Source organism: Equus przewalskii, chromosome 18 (assembly GCF_037783145.1).
Source record: "Equus przewalskii isolate Varuska chromosome 18, EquPr2, whole genome shotgun sequence".
Classification (NCBI taxonomy): Eukaryota; Metazoa; Chordata; class Mammalia; order Perissodactyla; family Equidae; genus Equus; species Equus przewalskii.
The window spans coordinates 46,217,421-46,232,673 of NC_091848.1; the positions used below are offsets into that span (position 1 = coordinate 46,217,421).

The 15,253-nt window shown below is 38.6% G+C and overlaps 1 protein-coding gene across 9 annotated transcripts in view; it reads left to right on the top strand.

The window, feature by feature from the left end:
* Positions 1-15,253, top strand: part of CFAP44 (cilia and flagella associated protein 44) — a 105,192-nt gene that overhangs the window by 31,306 nt on the left and 58,633 nt on the right. For 7 of the 9 annotated variants that reach the window (XR_011528961.1, XR_011528959.1, XR_011528960.1 and 4 more), the window contains 6 exons: positions 1,509-1,664; positions 2,341-2,388; positions 2,999-3,098; positions 3,660-3,754; positions 7,207-7,416; positions 8,047-8,157. Coding sequence is in view for 6 of the 9 variants with exons in the window: in XM_070581937.1 (XP_070438038.1) it covers positions 1,509-1,664; positions 2,341-2,388; positions 2,999-3,098; positions 3,660-3,754; positions 7,207-7,416; positions 8,047-8,157 (720 nt within the window). In the remaining 3 variants the exon portion in view is untranslated. The remainder of the gene's footprint in view (positions 1-1,508; positions 1,665-2,340; positions 2,389-2,998; positions 3,099-3,659; positions 3,755-7,206; positions 7,417-8,046; positions 8,158-15,253) is intronic. The other 2 variants (XM_070581940.1, XM_070581939.1) reach the window with 1 other exon arrangement.

A 15,253-nucleotide genomic window follows, 5' to 3' on the forward strand; every position in this document is an offset into this window, starting at 1 on the left:
ATTACCAGAAGTAAGACTGTGTGTGTTTTTTTTGTCTTTTTTTAAAGATTGGCACCTGACCTAACATCGGTTGCCAATCTTTTTTTTTTGTTTTGCTCCCCAAAGCTCCCCAGTACATTGTTGTATATTCTAGTTTTAGGTCCTTCTAGATGAGTTATGTGGGATGCCACCTCAGCATGGCCTGATGAACGGTGCTAGGTCTGTACCCAGGATCCAAACCGGTGAAACCCTAGGCTGCCAGAGTGGAACGTGTGAACTTAACCACTTGGCCATGGGGCCGGCCCCAAGACTGTGTTTTTAAACATAGCCTGGTCACTCTGACACCTATTGAGCTTACTATGTCTAATGCATTGTTTGAACCATGTCTCTCACAGACTGTCCTTTTACCATTGCCTTATTGAACCCAAGTATAGTTTTTTTACATTTACCATATTAAATTTAATCTTGTAAGACTTTACTCATTACTCTGAGAATTTTTTATGTCCTTTATTTTGTTATACAATATATTCACTATCCTTCGGAGATATATGTTGCTCCAAAATGGCAAAATACCAAGTGGAAGAAAATATCAAGAGAAAAAAAGTTAAAGATTTCACAGAAGATCCTTCATGGACACCACTGATTGCTAACCTTGCATCTCTTTTCAAAGTCTGCCCTCATCTCTTCAGTTCTTTAAGTTGGAAATCTCTACCTCTTACCCTCTACGAAAGACCTACCCCAACTCCTGGGAATTAGCCTGACCCTGGGACGTGGGCCTCTCTCCCACGAGGCTAATCTGTGGGACACCAGTCTTCCCAAAGTTACTTTCTCAAAGTCTGACTTATGGGGTCTAGGGCAACAGCAGGGTGTGTCAGCAGAACCATCCAGACTGGGCTTTGGCGCTTCACGGAGGAAGTCCTTCTGGGTCTCTGTGCCACGTGAGGTGAAGCTGTGCTCCCTCGTCCTTCCTGTAACGTTCTGGTCTCCTACTCCAAGAACAGCAATCCTTTTATACAGTCTAACTCAATGATAAGAGAGAAACATTTTTCTCATGAAGACGTTATCTACATGCGTTTTCTCTGCTTGTAAGGAAGGTAGTGCTTGAGTCATTAAGCAAGAAGATATCTTTTCCCTTTCCAGCGGCCCACCACTGTGTATTAAACAAGGCTTATTATGATGTCTTGCTCAATGACTGAACCGTTTCCTCCTCATTGCCACCTTATATGCAGAAAAGACCCGACAGAAACCTTGAAATAAAGTTTACTTGGGCAAAATAGAACTCTTATTAGGGCTGTATTTTCTGACTAATCTCTGTAAATACGAAGAAAACTATGATTTATCATCCCCCAGTTCAGAGCAAAATCCCAGGGATTGGGTTTTGGCTGATGTTCTAATTACACCTACTCATTATTAATTTTCATGAAACAAGAAGAAACGACTTTTGAAAAAAAAAATTGGGGCCTTTTCTGGCTTAGAAAATATATATTCAGAAACTGCTAATTGATTAAAGTATTTTCTTATGTTATAAGATATGGGATTTTGAGACAATCGACACTGCTGATTCTATAGATGACACTGGATTGTTAGAGATCGAGCCCATTAATGAACTTCAAGTAGACAAGAATGTTAAACTCTTCTCGATGATAAAAATGAACGAAACTGGACATAACTTTTGGTTGGCTCAGGTAAGCTGCTGTCTTCTCTCAGCTCTTTGAAGTTATCTGGACATAAAGTAGTAATATAATTTATTGTCACTGTAAGTCCATTGTACTATTTTTTTTTTTTTTTGAGGAAGATTAGCCCTGAGCTAACTACTGCCAGTCCTCCTCTTTTTTTTTGCTGAGGAAGCCTGGCCCTGAGCTGGCATCCGTGCCCATCTTCCTCTACTTTATATGTGGGATGCCTACCACAGCACGGCGTTGCAGTGGTGCCATGTCTGCACCCGGGATCGGAACCGGCATACCCCGGGCCGCTGAGAAGCAGAACATGCAAACGTAACCGCTGCGCCACTGGGCCGGCCCCCAGTCCATTGTACTATTAAGACTACTGTTGATACTTCAGTGAAGAATTCCTGAATTTTGTTATTTACTTGACCTATCTCTTATACACACAAAACCAACTAGAATTTTTATGTTAAACTGGCTATAAATATTATGAGATTGCTTTGTTTATTGTATGATGTATAGCTATATATAGAAGATTATAGATCTATAGAAGTTGTTTTTGTTAAATTTCAATCACATCATAAAATATATGTAAAGTTTTGGTATTGTTTGTTCTCTAACTAAATCATAGGAAGAAAATTCTTAATTTGATAAAAGTTCAAAATGGTAAAATATTATTAGGTGTTTAATTTTCTAGGATGCCAGTGGAGCCATATGGAAGCTTGACCTTAGTTTTTCAAATATTGTAAGTTGCCTATGTTTTTATTTTCTTCCTAATTTTTATAATAAAAAATCTATTATTTTTCTTTAAAAGATACTTTATCTTTCTCCATATTTGATCATTGTTCCCATCAAAAACTTGTTCAACATGTCCTACTCCTGAGAATTCATTCATTTCTCTCTCTCTCATTATAATCTTACATAAAAAAGATCTATCTCATCGCAAAAATTTACCAAAAAAGTGGCCAATGACAATGACAAAGCATTATACAGTGCTTTACAGTTCTCATAAACATATGGCATCTTCATTTATATTATCTCATATATTCCTTGCAGCTACCCTGGTGAGTAGGCAGGTGGTGGCCATCATCTCATTTTACTGATGACGACACAGAAACTGGCATTTGGAGTTACCTGTGCAACGTCACACAGCCATCAACTGCACAGCCAGTGCGGTTCCTCCTCACACTTCTCTCGGTGCTCTTTCTAACTTATTATTACGCTTTTTCTTATTTCTCTTCAGATAAAATCACACATGTGTTATAGGGTTCTATTTGCATTTCTTTAGACTTGACCTTGATTCTGTGTTAACCTATCTTTGAGATCTAACAAGATCTCTGTCTTTTTGTGATCAGACCCAAGATCCAGAATGCCTCTTCTCCTTCCATTCTGGAGCCATCGAAGCCTTGGCCCTCTCTCCTCTCACCTACCTCATGGCCACCACTGCCTTGGACTGTAAGTAGGACCTCTTCGTGAAGATACACCTGGCCTTTTTGGTTTTGCTTTCAATGCAATTTTTTTAAATGTGTTTGATTAAAAGCGTTTGAGAATTTTTCCCAAAGGGAAGCCTCTTGATGCGAGGCAGGTGAGTTTTTGCGGAGAGAGGATGGCTCAAAATACAGCAGCTGTGGTCATGGTGAGAGATTAAAATAAAGACACGATCAGTCAGTTACTCATGAAGATGCTATTCATTTTGGTATTATCCACATTCATGCTTTTCCTTTTCTTTCCCTCTCCTTTCTTCCTTCTTGACTCATGGCGAGTCTATTGGGCCATACAAGGTGAAATTGACCCACCAGTCAATCATCAGTTATTTTCCTTATTGTTCGTGTTTACAAATTACATGATTAAGGGTATACGAGTAAATTTTCGACTAAAGAAAGGCTATTAGATTATCGGTTGATTTAATTATTTCTGAACTTTCTTGTTATAATGCTCAACATCTAAAGTGAGCCAAGGTTGTTTAAAAAGATGTTATGTGTATAACTTGTTCCTTTTAAAACTGTCTTTCTATAGGCTCTGTTCGAATCTATGATTTTGCTAGCAAAACTCCTTTGGCTCAGATGAGATTCAAACAAGGAGGTACCGCCCTCGCTTGGGTGCCCCTGCTGGTAAGTTTGTTATTGTGATAAACTTCTACCAGAATCTATTGGTAAATGTGATATATCAGTGCTGTTTCTTGGAAATAGAGATATTTTCTGACTGGATTTTAGAGAAGAATAAAATTTTAAATTAATTTATTAATTCAGAATATGATAGAAATCATATCATGGCCTTCCTTTTGTTGTGGTTTTGGTCTTGTTTTAGGGAAAATCTATCTTTATGCCACCCGCATGTTAGTAACAGTCCCATTCACAAAGCAATTCCCCAACAGCACTTTGCGTGTCTACTCTCCATCCATCTGACTCTGATCTCATTCATTCCACTTATGTTTCCACAGTGCCTACAATGTGCTGGCCCTTGTTCTAGATTCTGGGATATAGCAATGAACCAAAAGATGGAGCTACTTGTCCTCCTGCACCTTACACTCTAGTGGGAGACAGGAGGCAGAGACAGACAATAAACAAAATAAATAAAATATGTGATATGTTAGATAATGACAAGAGCCATGGAAAAAATTATACATAGGGATTTGTTCAGTTATCTATTGCTGTGTAATAAACTAGCCCCAAATGCAGTGGCGTAAAACAGAAATCATTGTATGTGCTCACGTACTCTGTGGATTGGGGATTCATCAGGTGACAGCAGGGGTGGATTATCTCTGCTTCATAGTGTCTGGAGCCTCAGTTGGGAAGACTTGAATGTTTGGGACCTGGAATCATCTAAAGGCTTCTTTTTTTGTGTGTGTGTGGGAAAGATTGGCCCTGAGCTAACACCTGTTGCCAATCTTCTTCTTTTTGCTTGAGGAAGAGTGGCCCTGTGCCTGTCTTCCTCTGTTTCGTATGTGGGATGCCTCCACAGCATGGCTTGATGAGGAGTTGTGTAGGTCCACACCCAGGATCTGAATTCATGAGTCCCAGGAAGCCGAAGCAGAGCACGTGAGCTTAACCACTATGCCTCCAGGCTGGCCCTAAAGGCTTCTTTATCACAAGCCTGGCACCCGGGTTGAAGGCTGGGACAGCAGCAGGAGTGCTTACCAAATGGCCTCTCCTTGCTGTGGCCCGGGCTTTATCACAGCACCGTGGCTCAGGGCCGTCACACACTTCTTTTGTGGCAGCCCACGGCTCCAAGATCTCCTGTTCCAACAAACATGGCAGAAGCTGCTGGCGTTTTATGACCTAGCCTCGGCAGTCACATAATGTCACTTGTGTCGTACTCCATTGGGTGAAGCAGTCACAAACTCTGCCCAGATTCAAGGGAGGGAGGACTTAAACTCCACCAGTCCACAGGAGGCAGGTCAAAGAATTTGCAGCCATGTTTTAAATACAATGTCCTGGGAGTATTTAGGGAACGTTTTATCCTTACTGTTTTGAGTTGAAATCAAAGAAGAAATATTCCAGGCCCAAAATAGATGTGGAGATGGCTAGAATGGAGGGGACTTCCGTGAGGGGATCAAGACTGGGAAAATAACTCGGGCCGGGGGATCGAGCCAGAACGATGACGAGGCTTGAATAAGTAGAAAGCACAGAGTATTTGGATTAGCACACCTGGCTCCCTCTCCATCCTAATCTATTTACATTCACACTTGAAGTCTTTAAAATGCAGCCACATAATTGAGGCATTTATTGAGATGCTTTGTGCGATGTCCATAGAACGTTTCCTTTTTTGACCTTGTATCCAAATAGCGATCACATGGATATTATGCTAGAATTGAAATGCCCTTCTCCATACCCCCTTGCCTTTCTGGAAGGTTTCACATCACTCTTTGTAACTCAGCTCATGTCAAACATCATCTCTGCACAGCCCTCCATGACCCCACATTCAAGCAGAGCTAGGCACTCCTTCCTCTGTGACTGTGTATGTGTGTTTTAACGACTGTGTGTATACCTCTCTCATAGCACTTATCCCAACATACTAAGATCATTTGCTTTATTGTCTGTCTTTCCCACCAGGCTATTCCTCCTGGTTACAACCATCCTTTATTCTTCTTTGCACCTCCAGTGCCTCTGCACTTACAGTACATTTAGACATTTAGTAAATGTTTGTTGAATGAACAACGTTCAAATGGAGTTAGGTGGAGTACAGTTTTCTTATTCCCAAGGTTCCCATGACTGCCCAGCCTCCCAGATCATCACTCTGCTCTAAAGAATACTCTTGCCTTTCTCCTGAATGCCTTCTAAGACAGCAGATTTAGTGCATGCAGACATTGCTAGATTTATGTCTCCAGCCCAGACTTCTCCTCGAAGCTGCAGACTGTATGTCATCCCCATTTTGAGATCTTCAGAGGACCTCAAACTCAACATGTCCAAGACTAAATTCGTGATCTTCTGCTGGCCTCAGCCACCCCTCCATCCAAAACAATAATAGTGACAACAAACCACACACACACCTGGCTCCCTTCCAGTGTTTCCTGTCTCAGTAAATGTCTCAGTTGTCCTTGACACCTCCCTTTGCCTCATTTCCTATATCTAGTCATCACCAAATAGGGCCATTATACCTCTGTCTAAACCATGTCCGCATGCCTCATCTCTGCTGCACCACCTCAGACTGAGTGCCCACAATCGCTCTCCTGGAGTAAGGCAGCCATCTCTTCCAAGGTCTCCCTGCATTCTATCTAGGCCATCTCAGATCTATTTTTCATGCTGCAGCTAGGATGACTTTTCTGAAATAGCAAATCCGATCATGTCATACCCCGCTCCCCAGCCAAACACCCAACTAAAAACCTTTTAATGACTTCCCACTACTTTTGGATGAAGACTATCCTTAAAATGACACATAAGCCACTTTGTGACCTGGTGCCTGCTTATCTCCCTCTCCAGCCCCTTGTGGAAGCCCTGCTGCCTTGCTCAGTTGCTCTAGTCAAACTATAATTTTTTGTGAGTTACATTCTTTCCTGCCACATGACCTTTCCAAAAGCTATATCCTCTCTGAGAAGTGCTCCTCCCACCTTCCTGTATTTAGTTAATTCCTGGGCATCCTTCTGATCCCACCTCCACCAGCTCTTCCTTAAGGAAGTCCTCAGTCTAGGTCACCTTTCTTTGTTATGTGCTCTCAGAGAGTATGTTTTTTCCCTTAGCACTTATTTCAGTTCATAATCCCCACTCATTTGTGTGATTAATGTCTATCCTCCCTGCTAGACCATAAATTCTGTGAAAACAGAGACGGAAACTGTTCGTGCTCATGCTCAGGTTGCTGGTGATAGGTGCCTGGCGCTTGCTAGACAGACACTCCACCAACGGTTGCTCATTGAATGTTTGAGTTGCCATTGTTTACCTGTCTCTTGGTCAGCAGTGATAAGGAACTGCCCTGGAATACGTGGAGGTTATCGGAAAGTGGTATAAGGAACTACCAATGGGCAGTCAATGTTAATTATTTAAGTCTAAAAATACAGAGGTATCTGTTATGTAGTTCAACTTTCTTAATCAACTAATTTCAGATCCCTTGCATATAATTTTTATCCAAGGTAAGCTACACTGGAGCACAGATTATTGCAGGATTCGAAGATGGGGTTGTTCGAATTCTTGAACTTTATGATCCAAAAAAGCTCACAGTTTTTGCAGGACGGAAAAGAATTTTGGACGCAGAGATTCGTTTGAAACAGGTTTTCAAACCCCATACTGCTCATGTCACGGCTTTAGCTTATGAACGTGATGGAGAAATTCTAGCCACAGGGGTAAGTAGTAGATCTCCTTTTGTTTCCCATTGAACTTTCACGTTAGCCTTGCCTTGTTCGTCTTCCTACTTGATGGTGCCTTATTTGCTCATATTCATTTCTGAGAATATATCCATTCTTTTCCTTTCTTTGTATTTATATTTCTTTACTCTAGTCTGTGCATGACGTTTTAAAATGTTCTTACAAACTGAGTTCTGATGCTTATTTTAAATGAACAGAAATTTTCAACTGGGAACCACGCAAGATGTTTTATGTATAATCAATATTTTATAGCATAAGTGTGTTCTTGTATAGAACTGCCATAAATGGAGAGAATAACCATGTAAATTCTTTATGCATCAATAGGTGAGCATATGCATTGTGGAATTTTTTGGTGAATTAATCTTATGTACAGGTATGGTGATCATCTTTTTAGAACCACAGAGTGGAACACATGGTTTGTCAAGTGTTCTCACAAGGAAAATTAAACAAATACTTGAAATAAGAATTTTCCCAGAATCACCTGGGATATATGAGTATTGTAGGTATAAGTATAAAGTGGAGATGCTTTAGCTCTTAAATGCTTCTTTGTACTCTATGGAATAGACTTCATAATAATATATATTTGGTGGGTATTTCTCTTTTTCTTAGAGTAAAGATCAAACTGTCTTCTTCTTTGAAGTGGAAAAGGGTTATAAGCCAATTGGTTATATTACTACTCCTGGACCTGTTTGCCAGTTATTATGGTCTCCGAGCTCTCATGCAAGTAATTCTTATATGTCTTCATGCTTAAATCTCAGTTACTACATAATGAAGTGATCTGGTAGGTAGAAAATAGCAGGTGGAATTATTAGCCCCACCCTGGGTCCTGCCGTGAGGGACCAGAGATGCTGCTCAGCTTGGCTAGTAGAGAGCATCACTCAGGAGCTCCATGCCCTCCTCGCTACCTCCTCTCTCTTCCATACTCTAGGTGGCCATGATCCTCTCCCAAAACACTGGGTTATATCAGGCTTTGCTTCAACAATGATAACTTTAGCCAGATACACAACGCATCAGAATGTGTTGACTTGGGTCTGTCAGTCCTTCCAACATTCAGAAATTCAGTTCTCAGGTCTGAGTGTACTTGTCCTCATCTTTCTGTCTCCACTTTTCTTCTGCCCCCATTCCACCTCCTTTTTCTCTTCTAATCTTCCACTGCCTCTTTCCTAATAACAATTGGTGATTCAGTATTGATTACAATATTATTTAATGCCTTTAATTTCCTAAGTTTGAGCATAGCATAATTCAGTCATCTGAATATTGACTAGATGTCTAACCAGATGCTGTACGAGGTTCCAGGATAATAACAATCCTGATGAACTACGTAGACGTGCTGTCAGGATTATTGAAATAACATCTGTAATCTATTTTAAGCTCTTCTAAAGGAAAGGGCTGTAAAAATATAGTAGTATCTAGAAAATTGTTTTTTTTTAAATAACAAATGCTCATTGTTTTCATCCTTGCTAGGCACTGGTGAGGGATTTAATAAGCAGTACAAAACAATCTCTTCTGAAGGAGAAAAAAATACACATATTTAAGAAATTAAATAACTCTATTACAGAACAACACAAGGTTTCACAAGGGAATTGGTGACTAAAATATTAGTGGTATAAATAGTACGTGTTGGGAATATACAGCAGGGAAATATCAAGAAAGGGAAAAGTTAACGTAAGTTATCATTTTGTATTATTGTATCTTAATCTTGAGGAATTGGTAGTATGTGGGTAGGTGGAGAGGAGGTGGTGGGTACAAGAGGTTTAGATGAAGGAAATAAGAGCTACAAAAGAAGCACTGTGTTAAAACGTGAAGGTTTATATCGCAACACATAATGTCATGTGTATCTCTCAATAATTTCCCTTGGTAGAGAGTTAAAAAAGAAACCAACATTTGCTGGGGGTTAGGAATGATGGGTGGAAGGGGGTGAGTGTGACTATAAAGGGGCAGCTCAAGGGGAATCTTCGTGGTGATAGGGTAGTTTTGCTTCTTGATTGCTGTGGATGGTTCATATCTACGCATGTGATAAAATGACATAGAACTCTATACATATTCTTAATTAGCGTCAATTTCCTGGTTTTGCTATTGTTGACTTAGAGGTAACCAATGGGAGAAACTGGGGGAAGGGTACAGGATACACCTCTGTACTATCTTTGCAACTTCCTGTGAATCAAAAATTACTTCAAAATAAGAAGTTAAAAAAAAATAGAGAGTAGGCGTAAGAGACCAAAAAGTCCCACCATCATTCAAGTCATCTCAGGCAGTGCTGCTGTTTAGCGCTTGTATTTATACTATCATTTGGGAATTCCTAATGTCAAAAAAGGTTACTCTCATTTCACAATATATGCGTGTATCAGATCATCACATCGTACACCTTAATCTTAAACAATGTTATGTCAATTATATCTCAATAAAACTAGGGGGGGGAAGAAGTAAACTACCATATGTATCTGATATGCTGCATACTTCAGTTGTCCCAATAGCGATAGCTGTTAGTCCTCACCAACTCACTGGCCAGACCTCTGGAGCTTCCTGAATGTGGTGAGCTTCTGCCTATTACTTTTGGTGTTTCCAATAAGGGTGCATCACAGGTACACACAGACCCATTCTGCCAGCCATGATCCTACCATGATCACTTGGGCAGCAGTGTGGAGAAGTTACAAGGGGGCCTGATGAGAAGTAGATGAATCTATTGGGCAGCTGTGTTCCAGATAAGATGTGACCCGGGGGTGAAAGACTGTGTGGACAAGAGGTATGTAGGAGGTAGCATTGACAAAACTTGGTGATCTTTCGGATTTCGGGGGGTAATTTGAGGTGTCTAAATGGAACTCATTAGAGTTTCTCTAAGACCTGTTCTTTCTCCTGCATTTTTCAGGGACTACCGTTCTCCCTGCTACCAAAACGAGAAAATTTTGAGTCGCTGCAGTCTCTTCCTTACCTTTAGCCACCCTGCCCCTCAGTGGTTCACCAAGCCCCGTTGATTGTGCATCCTGAACGTCTCTTTCTCTGTCTCCTCCTCTACATCCTCTTTGTTCCTCCCTGTTTCATGCTTTATGCTTTGAACTCGATCTTCTCTGCCTAAAACAGCCTCCTTCCTGTCATCTTGGCACACATCACCTCACTATTTTTTAACACACATACACAATTTCTAATATTTTATTAAGGAGTTGTACACTTATGTCCATAGCAAGGTGATAATTTCCTCCTTTTGTAGTGTTCTTGCCAGTTTTGGAATGAAGGTATTTCTGGCCTCATAAAAAATAGGACTTTTCTGTCTTCTGGACCTGAGTTATTCTTCATAGGAGGATTTTTAATAATGGATTGAATTTCTTTGATAGATATGGGACTATAAAGTGCTAAAATACGATAACTTCCAACCCACAATTTTATACACAGTGGTAGTGTCTTTCAAAAATGGAGGTGGAGTAAACAATAAGTGACTCTTTGGATGAAATGAACAAATCCTCTTCCCATGCAGCTTAGGGTTGTTGAATGCTTTGAAGGCAAAGCCCAGCAGAATGTCAGGCTCTCTTTTTTGCATTTCCCTTTTCTCTTGGATCGTGTTCCCTCCAGTCCTAACTTTCTTGTAGCTTTAGACTTCAGTTTGCATCTCTTACTTTCTGAGAGAATGCCTAAAGCTCTAGGACGCTGCATTCTGCTTGACTTGTAGGTACCATGCAGTAAGTTGGCAGATGGCCATAGGTGAAAGAGCAGCAGAGAAGGTCCAGCTCCCCTCACTTAGCTTCCTTGCTCTCTGGGGTCTTGGCCATAGAGTGTGGCTGTACTGGTTTATCATATCTTGAACTAGCTCTTTCAGTGAATTTTTCATACGTTATTAAATTCAGTTTGCTAATATTTTACAGCATTTTTCATCTATGTTCATAGATAAGACTGAGGTATTATTTTCTCTCCTTATGGTTCATGATAAGCTTTGTTATTAAAGTTATTCTATCTCCTAAGATGAGTTGGGAAATATTCTCTTTTTCTATTCTCTTGAAAAGTTTGTGTTATATTAGAATTTTGAAAGTTTGGCAGACTTGGTAGTGAAACTATCTTAGCATGGGTTTTTTTTTTTTTGAGGAGATTTTAAAGAATTGATTCAGTGTCTTCAATGATAATGATTATGGTGATATTCAGATCTAGTTCTTTTTAAATTTTTTAAAACATGTAACATATAACAGTCTCAGATGTACAACATCATGATTCAATGTTTGTATACATTGTGAAATGAACACCACAATAAGTCTAGTTAGTATCCATCATCATACATAATTACGAAAAATTATTTTTCTTGTGCTGAGAACTTTTAAGATCTACTCTCATAGCAACTTTCAAATGTGCAATACAGTATGGTTTACTGTAGTCATCGTGCTGTACATTACATCCCCATAACTTATTTTGTAAGTAGAGGTTTGTACCTTTTGATCCCTTCATCCATTTTGTCCACTTCCACTCCCTGCGTCTGGCAACAACCAATCTCTTTTCTGTTTCTGAGCTTGGTTTTGTTTTGTTCAGATTCCACATGTAAGTGAGGTTGTACAGTATTTGTCTTTCCCTGTCTGACTTATTTCACCTAGCATAGTGCCCTCGAGATCCAGAAATGTGGTCAGAGGTGACAAGATTTCATTCTTTTTTATGCCTCAATATTATTTCACCACGTTTTCTTTTTGGTGAGGAAGATGGGCCCCAAGCTAACATCTGTTGCCAATCTTCCTCTTTTTGCTTGAGGAAGATTGTCCCTGAGCTAACGTCTGTGCCAATCTTCCTCTATTTTGTATGTAGGACACTGCCACAGCCTGGCTTGATGAGTGATGTGTAGGTCTATGCCTGGGATCCAAACCTGTGAACCCCAGGCTGCCGAAGTGGAGTGCATTAACTTAACCACTACACTACCAGGCCAGCCCCCACATTTTCTTTATCTATTCATCCATTGATGCACACTTCGGTTATTTCCATATCTTGGCTGTTGTAAATAATATTTCAGTGAGCATAGGGGTGCATATATCTTTTTGAGTTAGTGTTTTCGTTTTCTTTGGATAAGTACCCAGAAGTGGAATTGCTAGATCACATGGTAATTCTATTTTTAATTTTGGGGGGAGCCTCCATATTGTTTTTCATAGTGGCTGCACTGATTTATCTTCCCACCAGCAGTGCACAAGGGTTCCCTTTTCTCCACATTCTAATCAACGTTTATTGTCTTTTTGGTAATAGCCATTCTAGCAAGTGTGAGGTAATATCTTATTGTGGTTTTGATTTGCATTTCCATGATGATTAGTAATGTTGAGCATCTTTTCATGTGCCTGTTGGCCCTCTGTATGCTCTGTATGTCTTCTTTGGAAAAGTGTCTTTTCAGATCTTCTGCCCATTTTTTAATCAAATTGTTTGTTTTTTGCTATTGAATTGTATGAGTTCTTTATATATCTTGGATATTAACCGCTTTTCAGATATGATTTGCAAATGTTTTCTCCCATCAGTAGGTTGCCTTTTCATTTTGTTGATGGTTTCTTTTGATGTGCAGAAGCATTTCAGGTTGATGTAGTTCCATTTACTTTTGCTTTTGTTGCCTTTGCTTTTGGTGTCAGATCCAAAAAATCATTGCCAAGACCAATGTCAAGGAGCTTACTACCTGTGTTTGCTTCTAGGAATTTTATGGTTTCAGGTCTTACATCCAAGTCTTTAATCCATTTTGAGTTAATTTTTTGTATGGTGTAAGATAGTGGTTCAGTTTCATTCTTTTGCACGAGGCTGTCCATTTTTCCCAACACCATTTATTGGAGAAACTGTCCTTTCTTCATTGTATGTTATTGGTTCCCTTGTCATAAATTAATTGACCATATATGTGTGGGTTTGTTTCTGGGCTTTCTGTTCTGTTCCATTGATCAGTGTGTCTGTTTTTGTGCCAATACATACTGCTTTGATTACTATAGCTTTGTTTTAGTTTAAAATCAGTTAGTGTGATGCCTCCAACCTTGTTCTTCTTTCTCAAAATTGCTTTGGCTATTTGGGGTCTTTTGTGGCTCCATATAGATCTAGTTCTTATTGATTCAGTTTTAGCAAGAGTATTTTTTTCCTAGGAAACTTGTTTATTTCTTTTGAATTTTCAAATGTATTGTCTGTAGCTTTCATAATATCCTTAATGTCACAGGATCTGTAGTGATGTCCCCTTTTCATTTTTCATATTGGTTATTTGTTCTTTCTCACCCTCCCTTCCTTATTTCCTCTGTTCCCCTTTTTATTGTCTATTTTATTAGTGCTTTCAAGGAAGTTTTCACTTTATTGATTCTGCTTTTTTTTTTTTCATTGTTATGTCCTTTCATGATTTTCTTACATATACATTCTTAGCATTCATTTTGGTTTTTTCTCTAATTTCATGAGATGGATACTTATATTTCATTAATTATTAATGTATCTTCTTTATATGCCTTTATGTGCACCTTATAAAGCTATAGGCTTTAGCTGTATCCCACAAGTTTTGATAATGTATTATTTTCATTATCATTCAGTTCAAAGTATTTTCTCAGTTGCGTTTTGATTTCTTCTTTGACCTTTGGGCTATTTAGAAGTGTTTTCTTAATTTCCAAATACATGGAATTTCTAGTTATCTTTTTATTATTTATTTCTAGGTTAATTCTTTGAAACTGATTGAGACAAATTTTATACTCTTCACAGTGCTTGAAAAGAATATGTATTCTTAAAACTCTATGTAGTTTCTGCACATGTCTATTAGCTCAAGTTTTTAATTGTATAGTTAAATTGTTTATATTATTTTGATTTTCTATTTGCTTGTCACTGAGAGAGATGTTTTAAAAATGTTTTGTTATGATTGCATATTTTTTACCTTGTGGTTCTGTCACTCTTTGCTTTATATATTTTGAAGCCATGCTGTCAGGTACATACAAATTTAAATTGTCAGTTTTCTGATGAATTAAGCATTTTATTATTATGAAGCAACCTTTTCATCTCTAGTAATGTGAATGTTTTAGGTATGCCTTTTGTAAAGAGTTGGCATTTTCAAAATATCCAATCTGATAATCTTTGTCTTTTAGCTGAAGCATTTAATTAGTTTATAACGAATGTAATTGCTATTATAATTTGGGTTAAATCTACCATCTTATTTTGGTCTTTCTTTTTGACTCTTGTTTTTTTCTTATTTGCCTTCTCTTGGACTGATTTTTTAAAAATCACTCTACTTTTCCTTTTACTAGTTTGGAAGTTGTACATCTGTTTCTATTCTTTTAATGGTTATCATACATTTTAACATATACCCTTAATTCATGAAAGTTTAATGTTAGTTCTTTACTCTCCTAACAGACAATGCAAGCACCTTAGAATCTTTCCTCTATCTTCTTTCTAGAATGATCTTCTAATGTTGTCTATTTTAAAAATAAAAATATCTTGTGAGATTTATATTCTTAAATCTTATTAATCTTGAATTGATAAATTCAATTAACACTCACTGAAAATTACCCGCATATTGACCACTTTATTCCTTCTTGCATTTTGGAATTTTTCCTTCTGTCTGAAACACATTCTTCAGAACTTCTCTTACTGGAGGTCTGCTATTAACAAGCTCTCTTGGTTTTTGTTTTTTTCTGGAATTTTTTTTCTTTCTTTTCTGACTGTGTTTAGGATTTTCTCTATGTTTTTGGTGATCTGCAGTTTCCTTCTGATGTGTGTAGGTGCTTGAATCCATGGATTTGTAACATATCAATTTGGGAAAAAACTTAGCCAATTTGTCTTGAAATGTTGCTTTCGTTTTTCCACCCTCTCTCTCAGACCCTGATCAAGTACCCTGTGATTTAGAATTCCTCTATCTGACTATGAG